We start from the raw sequence: 12795 nt of genomic DNA on the forward strand, positions 1-12795 counted from the left end.
TTCTACTAGTATATATATTCATCTCAGACTCTTGGCAAAACACACCAACAAGCAATTAGCCTAAAAACAAAAATATACATAAGAGCCTAGCACATTTGACAAAGGAGACCATTCAGTCCATTCATCTTGGTTGTTTAGCTAGTAGCTGTGCAATCCACTGATATTTCAGTTCTGATATTAATTGTAGTTTTAATTTTTTTTATTTTATAAAATGAATTTTTATTTTGTTCTAGTTTTCAGTGGAGTCACGCATTTTTTTTAGTTCTGGCCTTTTTACATAATATTAGAACAATTTTAGCTGAACAATTGAACAAATGCTGGCCTAAACATATTTCAATGCAAGTTTCATTCAACAAAATACACTCACAGTTCAAAATGCTGTTAAACACATCTTGTATATCAATGATCAGACAGCTTAAGTGGCCTAATGAGTACAGTCAGCAAGATCAAATGTCTCCACCCAAGAAGCCAGTCTGTACAAGCACATTGTTGTTAAGCTTTAACACTAGAATTACCAGAGCCTACGAAAAAACTCATAGATTCGTCCAGCCTTGAAACGCTTTGCACCTCTCCGTCAACGTCTTTTGTCCTTTAAATGTGTTGATAAGCAGTAAACAGAAGCAGTCTGCTATCACATCCCCCACCCCGCACAGTTTTCTCAGCTCAAGTCTGTTTACCTGCATGTCAGTTGCTTAAAGCTGTATAGAGTGAGAAGTCAAGCAAAATGACACCTTTTATAAATACTATATTGTTGTTTGGAACACTTGCAGTTCATGTGTGTTCCGTGTCTACAATGATCTATGTAAACACATCATTAAAACAGAAAAATTTTTCATGTTTTAGTAATAATTGACAAAATGTAGACATGAAGTGTATAATGTGTGAAGCCTGAATTCCAAATATCAAAGAAACACTTTCACAGAAGGTACAAATATAACAGAACAAATGCGCTTCCATTCAAAAATATAACTGCAGAAAACCAACCCACGTTAGGTTGCGACATTGACATGCAGTTGCTACAACAGCTTCGGTGGCACAACGGTATCAGCTGTTGACTGGGAATCAAAGCTTCATGGGTTCGATCCCAGACGAGTTCGTTTTGAGAAGTGAGCTGCTCATAGTCTTACTATTTTAGGATAAAAATATACAGTACATTTGATTCCAGTCTGCAACAGCCAGTGTAATTTATGATACTTGTAAAGGTTAGCTTTGTTTTTTTATATATTCAGTTTTATTCTCTCAGCCACATTCACGATCCCAACAGCCCCACCGCTCGCATTTGACACTACTGTTTTCACATTGACGCGCTATAACAGAGGTAAACTCAGATCATGACGACGCTTCTACATCGGATCAAAAATACACTTTTCCCATCGCTGTACTTTGTATATGTACATGGGAAGCTCTGCACTGTACTTGTGAACATAGGAAGGATGTAAGTAAATAAATAAAGGTAAATGGGTAAATAAAATTTGATCTAGCTTCTATGTAAGTTACATATAAATGTTAATGTTTTGGGCACATGCACCATCCTTTGTATGTAAGAGCCAAATCGAACTGGACATTCTCTGATCTGGAGGGATAAAAGCTGACACACAAATGCTGGTGAATCTGCCTTCTTCGTATCTCACCGTCACTTTATTTTTTTTTATTCAGTTTTATTGAGCGGTCCTGCAGCACTGAGTAAGCTCACGCCTTCTGGTGCACGATGTTGAAGCAGCATGGAGAAAAAAGAGACAAATATATGGGACATTGGGTATAAAATTAATCAGAAAACATCATCACACTAATGCAATATTATTTGAAAACGAACAGCATCAGATCAGGTGTGATTTTACGTTGCTGTTACTTAGAGTCAGATCAGGAGTGGCGGCGGGCGGGGGAGGGGGGATGATGTTAGAGCATGATCAAGATTGAGAGAATAAAACTGAAGCTTATTCAGTGCAGCCCCCCAGTTTTTTATTGTTTGATTCACGTTCAAGCTTCCAGACACACACACTCCCACTTCCGATCTGACACCGTTTTCAAATAAAGACATGGTACAAACTTGTTTTGTTACACCCCTCTTTATTTGAAAACTGTGTCAGATCTTGTGCTCGAACAAAACTGGGAAAACTGTGGACGTAGATGTGAGTGTTGTGTGTGACCTAAAATGACTGTGGATGTGATTTTTTTTTTTTTCTTATTCAGTTTTATTATTGAGTGTTCCTGCTCACACTGAATTATGCCCTTCTGATCCATGATGTCAAAGCCGCACTGACAAAAAAAAAGAGAGAGCATTCTATACACACACACAGGTAAGGTACATATTTGACTAAGAAAGAACGTTACATTTATAGCGGCGAGAGAGAGCGCATTTGCTCTGCACCCTTCATGTGTTCTAAATTTGCCGTTGCAGTTCCACAATTCATACTCATTCAATACAAATGGAAGTGTAGAGTGGTGTAATAAAAAAGTGGATTTCAATTTTAAGCTTAATTGAAATATTTAGTTGTTTTTAAAAATTTTAATTGTGATGCTTTAACCAGTTTTAATAGACTATTCAACAAAAGGATTACAAGAAAAACAAACAAATATTTTATTTAAGGTCAAAATTTAGTTTTTAAATATTAGCTATTTTTTCTGACCCATTTTTTTTATAAAATTGAAAACCGTTTATGGTCTTACGTTTATTTGTAGTCCATGTGCCTATCCTTCATGAAAATCTCTGTCATGTTCTTGTAAAAGTCCTCCTTATTTTCCTTTAGTTTTAAAAGTCTTAATCTTCCATTTTGGCAGTCAGTCGGAACAAAAAATAAAAATAAATGGACCATGCACTTTACTTTATGATTTCGTTAACTTAATGTTCCTAGAGCATCTGCGTAGAACAGCAACAACAAGCACCTGTGAGGCTCACACCCCCACCCCTTCAGGGCGGCACGGCACTGTCTGCCTCACCTTGTACCTTTTCCCTGCGGTTTTATGTCTAATCAGCAAGGCTAAATATGTTGCACACATTAATTAAAGATATTAGCCAGACTGTGAAAAGTCAGGGTGTATAATAAACGTGTCTGCAAACATTATATTGGTGACTTAAAGAGAGAACGCAAGAGGCACACGGCAGTTTCATGTGTCAACCCAGTTTGTGAGGGACAGCGCAGTCTGAGGTGAGGCTCTGCTTGTCGCTGCCGCGCCTTGCGTTTCTTCCCTGTATTTGATAAGGAAATGTGCAAATTCAGCAGTTTTAGCTATAAAAATGATCAAAATTATTGGAATCATACAGAAAGCAAATTTATAGCACAGACCAGTGAACTAATTTATTTTAGGTTATTAGCTTTTTTTTTTACTTTCCATGATGATAGGTGAGGCTCTGCCTGCCTGCCTCCCCTGACCACATGTCCTTGTACAGAAGTGCAGTTATGGTGCCAGAGAAGTGCTGAACTTCCACTAAGTACTGATCCACTGAAACTCTGAGAATCTTATCTTCTTCTTACATTCTACATTTGCTTTTATTATCATCTGCGTTGCAGTTAAAGTATTTCCACACGTATCTTTCTCGCTTTCTACCCACAAACATCTGTACAAAACTCGCCATCGTCAACCACAAGTGCTTACTGCTTCAACCCAATGAACCAAATGTGCTCAACAAACAACGGTCCTTTATGGAAGTTGTGCCAAATCACTATAGTAAGCCTAAGGTTTAAGATCACCGCATAGTTAACAGCGCAATGTAAATGAACTCTCGGGGCGACCTACAAACAACCCCTCTGCACTACTGAACTGGATTGAATGAAAATAGATAGATAGATACTTTATTAATCCCAAGGGGAAATTCACTATTGCTATTGCTGTTCTTTTCATTTTGACTCCGTTTCTGTTCTCGTTTTAATTTGTTCACTTCTCACTATTTTTTGTTCTATTTAGTTTTAGTTTCTCTGTTCACCTTAATTTCAGTTCTCGTTCTTGTAAAACGAAAAACAATATTTTTAGTTCTTGTTCTCATTTTCGTTATGAAAATATCATTGCTGCAGTTGCAAGTAGATCTGGATGTTTTTCTTATGTTCTTACATTTGTAACATTTGTGATATCATAAATGAAATGTAAGATGGGGAATAGAAACTGTGTTGATACGTTACATCTTGTGACAGATGGGGGTGCTGTCGTCCCCTTGAACCCTCAGATCAGACGCCAGACACCAGATAAAAATCCCAAATGTTGACTTTTTATAATAATAATCTGCACAAAGCACCTTCCACTCCACAATACTCGTATACTATAAATCACAATAATGAATAATCCCATAACAATCCTCCACTCCCAGACGCATTGTTCCCTTCCTCCCAACTCAGCTCACCTGTCCGGGATCTCCCACAGTCCTTTATAGTCCTTGACCCGGAAGTGCTTCTGATCCCTCAGTCCATGTGATTATACAGCACTTCCGGGTCAGGTGAAAACTTTTCTTTAACCTGTAAGTACGCCGTTTCTTCTTTCCCCGTGACTGTGACACACTTCCGGGCTGTATTGAAAGTTTAAGTCTCTGGGCCTCCCTGCAGCATCCACTGGTAGCCCCGACATTATCCAGCAGGGCTGTGCATTAAAACTCCACATTTCATGATGCCCTGCTGGAATTCGGGGCATTTCCACGTCGCAGGGAGGGCTCCTTCTGGTGGCTTGGGGGTATTGGCCGGGATGGACTGACAGCCAAATATCACAATCTGTAAGAAGAAATTGACACAACAACCTGCGATCCTTCTTTTCTTAATGTGACTTTTGGGTGCCATAATCATAAATGTGTCCTCATTTTTCAGCTTTGTACCCATTATTCACTATATGAAATAAATGCTTATCACATTGTTTATCGTATAAAGTCTTTATACATACAGGTAATTGTGTCAGTTGGTATTATGATGGAAAGGTATGTGAGGGCACCATCAATTTTTTTCTTTTTAGTTCAATATAGATGGGTGCCTCATCTTTTCACCATAGTTCCTACCTCATGTATAAATGTATAAATGCTTGAGCATTTTTTGAACATTACATCTGTTCTATCTATCAATCTAGATAATGACTTATTTTGTACTTGTAATCCATTCCTGAATATTGGTCAGTTTAGTTGTTGGATATTGTATTCGGACACCGCAAACACTTCAAACAACTCTGTTTTTACATAATTCACATTATTATCGGGTACCTAAAACTTCTTAATCAATGAATTGTATCTAACAAAGTATTCATTTATTGATCAAAAACATGTACTTTACAAAAGATATCACAGTTTTCATTTAATACATCTTCCCCCATTGCTGCTGTAGGTGTCTAACAATTATTAGGTTTGAGCCTATGAACTGGGCAGTTAGCTGCCTTAGTCCAGCTTTGTTCACACTAACAATATGTTCAGATATTTATCCCTTTTCCAGGACATCTTTATTTGGTAATAGGTTAAAGTGGTTAGAATTTCTAAATAAATATGTTAGGCTGAAAAGAGAGACTTTCTAAAAAGGATTAATATTAGTTCAAGAAGGGTTTGACTTTTCAGAAGAAAGCTCTGTGTAGAATTCAGAGAAACATTTATTATTTCATTTAAGTAGAATCATTAATAAACCTTGATTATTTTTTATGCTTATAATGAATCCTACTCATTATTTAGTAAGCTGCCGATACATAAGCATCACATGACTGTTTCAAATGAGGTAGATGGACTGATTATGTTCATATTTGCAAGCATTTTCCAAATGTGTATTCATTATTCTGAAATATTCTTTTTACCTTTCAATTCTCATTTTTATTAATGTGTAGGTTAAACGTCACCTGGACCCCCTTCCAAATGGCTACTATTATAATGGAACACAATTTGTTAATTTCTTTGGGGAGAAAATGGACTACCATCCATGTATCCTTTTGAGTGGTATTTGTTTCTGCTGCTTTGCTCCAATATTAGCATCACAGTCTACAGTAAATGGAGAATAATTTTTCTAGTAGAAAAGCTTTTGGATATTTTGAAATTTTGCTGTTTTATATTCAAAGTAAATAACAATAATTATGTGACTAGAGCATTAGAGGTAAAGATAGTTGATCCCACTAGAGAATAATCTTCATTCTTTCTCTGCCACAAGGCTATCATCACAGAAACTTTAGGAGAGAGCAATGTGAAAGAACTGTGCATGTGTATAGCATGAAATATTGTGTAATAGACATCATCTTTGGAAGCACCATTATGTATTGACAGCATTTTATTTTATTTTGTATATCCAGAAAATTCTAATTTCTTTGATTGAAAAGAAGTGATCTCACCTTCAGAAACCAGTGTCAGAAGCAAATCACAATAGCTGCATTCTCATGGGCTTAATGTCTTAAACTGGAACACCGTAGCTGGGTATTTTTTTACCTAACTGGAGTGAAAATGTGAAAGTTGCTAATGACACACCAGAAAGGAAGTCAATAGGTAGGTCATCCAGTACAGCAAACCCTTTGACACAAGCTATGGTGAAATAGAACACAACCTGCAGTCTTAAAGATGGCAGCTGCAACATATGTCTGTGTCAACAAGCAATTTCTTTGATTATTCAAAAAAAAATCTACACTTGCCGTTAAACAAGTTAAAGGATGTACTACTCTGCTGGTTTCACTTTTTAAATTAATTGTGGCATGGAAACCGGGATACATCCCCTAGCATATGTGTGCATCAGTAATGACTACACAACCAGCAGCCATGGTACAAGCTGCAACTCACTAAGGTTATTTAAATTAAGGCCATGTCTAAAAATTCGAAAAGTCATGTAGTGGGTTCTTTGGCTTTACAGATAAGACTTTCAAAAGGGTTTTCATTTTCACAGAATAACATAAACCACAATGACAAAACGACTAAATGTCTATACATTTTAATAATTCTTTACATTTATATAGCGCTTTTCTCACTACTCAAACCGCTTTACATGGTGAATAGGGAGCCGCTTCAACCTCTATTAATGTGTAGCATACACCTGAATGATGCAATGACAGTCTTTTTTTTTTTTGCTAGTATGCTCAACACTCATTAACTGTAGAAGGGGTGAGATATAGTTAGCCAATAAGAGACTGGATAATCAGGGGGTCAGAATGACTAGGCTGAGGTGGGCAATTTAGCCAGGACATCAGGATACAATACATTGTGCATAAAATTTTAGGAATCCTGGTTAGTCAGTCTCTTCTTGGTGGCTCTTTTTTTGATAATGCTGGTATTTACCATTTGTTCCAATCATTTTAACAGATCGACTGCTCTGATGAAGGAAATTAAAAATCAACAGTCGCGTCCTTTTATTTTTTAATGGCTGCAGTCCCTTTTTAGTTTCATGATGTACCAGAGTCTTTATAAGCATCAGCAGGTCTGAGTCTGAGTTGGCCTGACACGACGTATCAGTTACAGTGTGTGCACAGACTCAGATTACATGATAGTTGACCTGACAACACGGCAAACATGTATTCCATATTCTAAGAAGAAGTGAGTTATGTTGTTACATGTAAGGGAAGTACTGATGTTGAAGCCAGCTATGTTGTACTGGATTCTGTGTATCACACTTGGTTTTTAAATGTACTTAACTCACGCTCATGTAGTATACAGTTTAAAAATACAGAATTTCACTGACCATTACAGAAATATCCATGCATTATGACACATACATTTATCTTTTCAGAGTAGTAGATGTTTGTTTTTGCTTTGGTTTCAAACTTATTAGCTGTCACCTTTTACCCACATATTCCCTTACATCAGAGTGTGTACAGTGATGGAGCAGTTTATTGATGAGTATGTTATGCAAGCTAACCTGGAAATTGAACGCTACAATCAAGAGGTTGATCAACAGAATTATGTGGACCTCTTTGATCCTTAAATGGTGGAGCGGAGCTGCCTAACTGCTTTCACAGGCAACTATTCTTCAGTTACTTTCAGCATGTTCAGGTATAGGAGGTGGCCCAGCATGCTGCACCATGGGTTCAGGTTTCAGGAGAAATTCTTCTTTGTTTTCACACATAACATGCCTGTGGAATTTTATATTTGCTTTCTAAAGAATATAACACATTTCTTCCTTTAAATTTCTTACATTTACAAAGAAGATGACTTGTACACGTTAGGGTGCAAATTCATGCAAAGCTATAATGCTGTTTGGAGGCCAGTCACAAATGAATCAAAAAAAGGTGACTCCATATTTCTCCAAGATTGTAATATGAGATCATTTTGGCAGACCTAGGAGATTCTGGCCCAAGTGTAAATTGCACCTCTGCCTTCTAAATTGTGGGGTATTCCACATGGCATTTTTTTTCTTTTCATTTTACTTGTGGGTATGTGGGTGGGTTCGTGAATTAGTTTGAAAATGATTTCAGTTTTAACAACCTTTACAGAACATGTTTATTTTCCTATGTAATGAAGCTAAATTGAATTTTTTCACCACTGATAGAAAGAATAACATTATTGTATGCTTTGTTTACACAACAATATGGAGAAATTCTGAGAAGTACACCGTACCTTGTCCATTTTCATTTGTGTTGTAAGGCACCAAAGTGAATAACCCTCAGTTTTGCTGGTGAACAGTTTGAGCAAGTGTTCATGAAATTATTTTGGGTTCCACAAACTAAACATTTCGGTAGACACTGGCTTCAAATGTTTTAAGTGTGATATGGTGTATATAGACAGAGGAAAATGCCTAGTCCAGTGTATGACTAAGATGGCTAGAACACTAATAAAAAGAATATGAAATTTTATTAGATTTCTCTGATCAAAAACACCAGTAGCCTGCATGGCACAAGCAATGTAACCATCAGTTGTAAAAACATTAAATTTGATTAACTGACAGTTATGCTGTTGCTTCTGTGAAGAGTGTTAGGAGTCGAATTATCAGTTATGTATACACATTTTTTAAGGTGTACTTGCTTTAGCCTGTATGCCAATCCTCCCAGTGTTCCCTTCCCAGGAGGAGAGGTATTCTAAAATAGTCTTGGCTTTAGCTCAGTATGGAAGGAAACATTTGTGTTTCCTAACAATCCAATAGTTTTGAAGTGCTATTTACTTAATATTAAGCTTTGCTCTTGCCAAGCCGTTTTCTAAAGAACTTTTCAAGGACTGCATCCAGTGTTTGATCAGTCAAACGGGGAAGACTGGCAGATATGCTGCATCTCTTCCAATCAGTGCCTCCATGTTACTCACTTTCAGATTCTTGTGGCTGGAAACTGAAGTATGAAACGGAAGCCTGATTCTTCCTAAAATAACAATAAATAAATTAATAAGCTACTACAAATAAAAATGAAAAGGTCATGGCAAAAAATTGTGCAAACCATTGGTTGAAACAATGGCACTTTGCTAAGTGGAGCCAATTCTGAGCTCAGTAAATAAGAAGATGCCTGCCATGATGAAGCAGAGATTTTTCTGATCAAGTATGTTTATAAATTGGTGAGTCTCTGATTATGTTGAGGTGCTGGATGCCATATTCATGGTTACTCCCATAATCTGTCTGCTATGACTGTTAAAAATGTCAGATTAAGATTATGAAAGCAGTCCTGAAAGGGTCTTCAAGTGGGGAGCTCTCAAGTAATAAGAGTTTTTTTTATATTAATATTCAATTGCACATAATGTCTTGCATGATTACAAAATCTATTTAATCTTCCTGAATGGCCTTTCACCAAACTGGTACTCTGAAGAAACATATCTGGTGACAAATTGAATTACCTCGGTATTGATACCATATTTTTCTAATACTGTGAATTTTAAAAGGAGTGAAGAAATGCTCGCAATCTGGAGAAAAAAAATGTATGTCATTTTTTTCAAACATCTGTGCCTTGGAAAATGGCCAAGTTTGGAAGCTTTTAGGAGAAGTGTTGTTTTGCCTTTTTGTCTGTTTCATGGCAGATGGAAGGGGAGCCTCTTCTTACAGTGTTGGTGAAAGGACTACTGAAATTGATATTACTATACAAGTGTTAAATGCGGTAATGCTGGCTAGTGGCAGAAACCACCTGAAGATCAAATTTATTTCAGAAAAATTAGACCGGTAGCATTTTGCTTGGTGGCATTTTAGCCCCTCCAGTGCTTTGCTAACGGACTGCAGGTCCTTCATAAAGATGTGGAAGATTGGCTTTGTGGGCTTGCTGCCATATTTGTATTGTTTGGCAGGTCGCCAGCTGAATTCTCAAGTGGATTTCCAAACTACCTGGCATTATCCGCACTAATTAGAGCAAATAAGTGTGTTGTTGTATTGTTGGCTGGACACCAACTTGGCTTGTTACTGAAGTTATAGGGGAATAAAGCATCTATTAGTGAATTACCCACGAAAGGGATTCACGTGAAACTTTAAAATCAACATTCTGTGGTGTAATGCAGTGTTTCCCAAACTTTAACAGTGGGGCAGTGGGTCGTCAATAAACGTCCTGTGAATAGCATGTGGAATGTCTGCTTGTGCCCCCAATTTTCAATTAGTTTGGGAAACATAAATGAAAAAAATTTGGAAAAAGGACGACTGTTCTTTTTTATTTTCCTTTGTGTTTTTTTTTTTTTTTTTTTGTTGTATCTAAAAAGGATACAAGGGCAGTTGATGGGCCAAATTTGGAATATATGCACTTTTAAAATAGAATATCTATATTTATAAGGGAATTTTTTTATACTTTTAAATTTGCTGCAGGAAGGCTTGTTCCTAGGAGAAAGTATTTTTAATAAATCATAGTGATTTGGGCAAGGCTGCACCATTTGGAGGAACACCCAAAATTCCAAGCTGTTTTCTGTCCACACAAAAATGTGAAGGCTAAGCAAACTGAAGCACAACCTCACTCTGCATCATAATAATAAGGTGTTTAGTAATGAATTACAAAAGGACAGCGGTTCACTCACAAGCAGGAGTGTTGTTGACTTGCCAGTTGACTCCCTATATTAGTTACAGTATAAACGCATGTAGTTACTTGACCTGGATTGAAACTCAACTTGAGCACACCGCCACCTGCAGTGCAGCATAGGGTTCCAGTTCAACATTACCTTACATAACACCACTCTACAGCATTAACTAGATTTTATTTGGCAGCTATCATTTCATCTTTGCTAAGTGTTCATCATGAGCTTATCATGACTAGGTCAGTTCCGGCATTTGGTACATGTACCTTGTGTTGTATTGTGCACGTCCTTTTGACTTTCTGGCTGGACTTAGCCATACATCCCAACTGCCTGATTGAAGACACTATGTCAGGCTAACCTGTTGTCTTCTCCATGTTTTCAAAACATCAGTTGGTCTCTTAAGTGCAAATGTGAACATGGTGTTTCAATGTCGTGTTCTGCCTCATTGCTGAGTGATCACGCCAGTAACTTCCTTATTGTTAAGGAGTCCGTCCCTGGTGTGCAGTGATGTTTTATTCTAGACCAGGCCACATTTTTCCCTCCCTATGACATATTTGATGAAAATGTATTGCACTTTTCACCTTTCATACATTGACATCAATGCTGTGATGAAGTGACCTCCTATATTTTTGTCCCAACTGGCATCTCACTGGCAGATATGTCTGTGTGCACTCAAAGGTATTTAATGGCAGGTACACCATGGAGACATGGCACTAAGGGGTGCTTCCTCCTGCGGACCTTCTAAATGTAATTAACTAACAGTGTGTCCTTTTTATTTCTTTGCATAAAATTAAGTGAATGGTAAAAATCTAGTTTGTGACAGGGCAATGACCGCTTTGATTAATAACAGAAAGAAAACCTGGCCTACAAATCTCAATACAAAAAAAGTAAGAATTATGTACCTAAAGTAAGGAAAGGTCCGGGAACAAGCCTGCCTGGGCAGTTAAGAACAATCAGTTGTTTTGCACAAATATCTTATGAATGCCAATGATTTTCATAGGCCACACATGAGAAAAGTTCACTTTTGGCAAATTTGCAAGCTTGAAAAAGTAAGTATAAAAATATATTCAATTACCTCAGAACTTTTGATTTACAAGCTTGTGAAAACAAAAAGAAAAATGTTTTTAAAATTAAAAATTGGTGTGAAGAATTCAGGATATTTTTACTTGTAACTTGAAGTGCCAAAACATTTTTGTTTATGTTTCTTTTTTTTTTGGTTTAGTTCTTAGATAATTGATAAATCTGACAAAATTAAAGAAAATACTTGTCTTTGCACAAAGCTACTGTAACTTCAGTTGAACTGGTTTGTCCTGTGACTGATGCTTTTTTAACAATCTTATTAATCTATTTATTATACTAAGCAATTCACTTCAATATATAAAAATAATTGCTACATTTAACATTTATTTTTGTATCCTTTGTAGGCTGGTATCTCTAGTCGTGTGGTGTTTTGTTTTCCATTTTTTGTCTGCACTGATGTTCTAACTGATGTTCTACAATAAAAAAAATAAAAATGCCATCAGTGTTGTTTTTTCTTTAATGTCTATAATTTTGGGATGTGGTTTCTTATGTTTACTTAGATTATATATAAAATAAAATTGTAATGTTTGTATGTGTGTCCAGTCCCTGCGAGCATTCTGATGCGTCAGTTTTCTTGTAGTTGCTCCTGTCGGATGCGATCGAGACAAGAAGTGCTGGGAAAGGCAGCTTTACACACTTGTGGATTCTGTGGAAACACCTAGGAAGATCACTGAGAGTCACCTTCAATCACAGAAAGTATTAACAAAAATGCAAAAGGTGTTTTCACACCATTCAATGGGTGCTCACCTGCCATTGGTGGTAGTCAAAAAGTGGACAGAATGCAAACAAGGTGCCTCAAAATGAGTTTGAGAAACAGACCTTCCATTAATGTGATCAAGAGACGAATCATCAGACAAGACAGTTGAGACAAACTGAGATACTGAAGAAAATAA

General features: G+C 36.8%; 1 protein-coding gene across 1 annotated transcript in view; it reads left to right on the top strand.

Annotated features, from left to right (window-relative positions):
- dnaaf9 (dynein axonemal assembly factor 9) overlaps positions 1-12341 on the top strand; it is a 179419-nt gene extending 167078 nt beyond the window's left edge. The window contains exons 36-37 of the mRNA XM_039751936.1: positions 5776-5869; positions 7738-12341. Of these exons, the coding sequence (XP_039607870.1) occupies positions 5776-5869; positions 7738-7844 (201 nt within the window). The 3' untranslated portion in view covers positions 7845-12341. The remainder of the gene's footprint in view (positions 1-5775; positions 5870-7737) is intronic.
- The last annotated feature ends 454 nt before the right edge of the window (positions 12342-12795 follow it).

This window comes from Polypterus senegalus, chromosome 4 (assembly GCF_016835505.1).
Source record: "Polypterus senegalus isolate Bchr_013 chromosome 4, ASM1683550v1, whole genome shotgun sequence".
In the NCBI taxonomy this organism is placed as follows: domain Eukaryota; kingdom Metazoa; phylum Chordata; class Cladistia; order Polypteriformes; family Polypteridae; genus Polypterus; species Polypterus senegalus.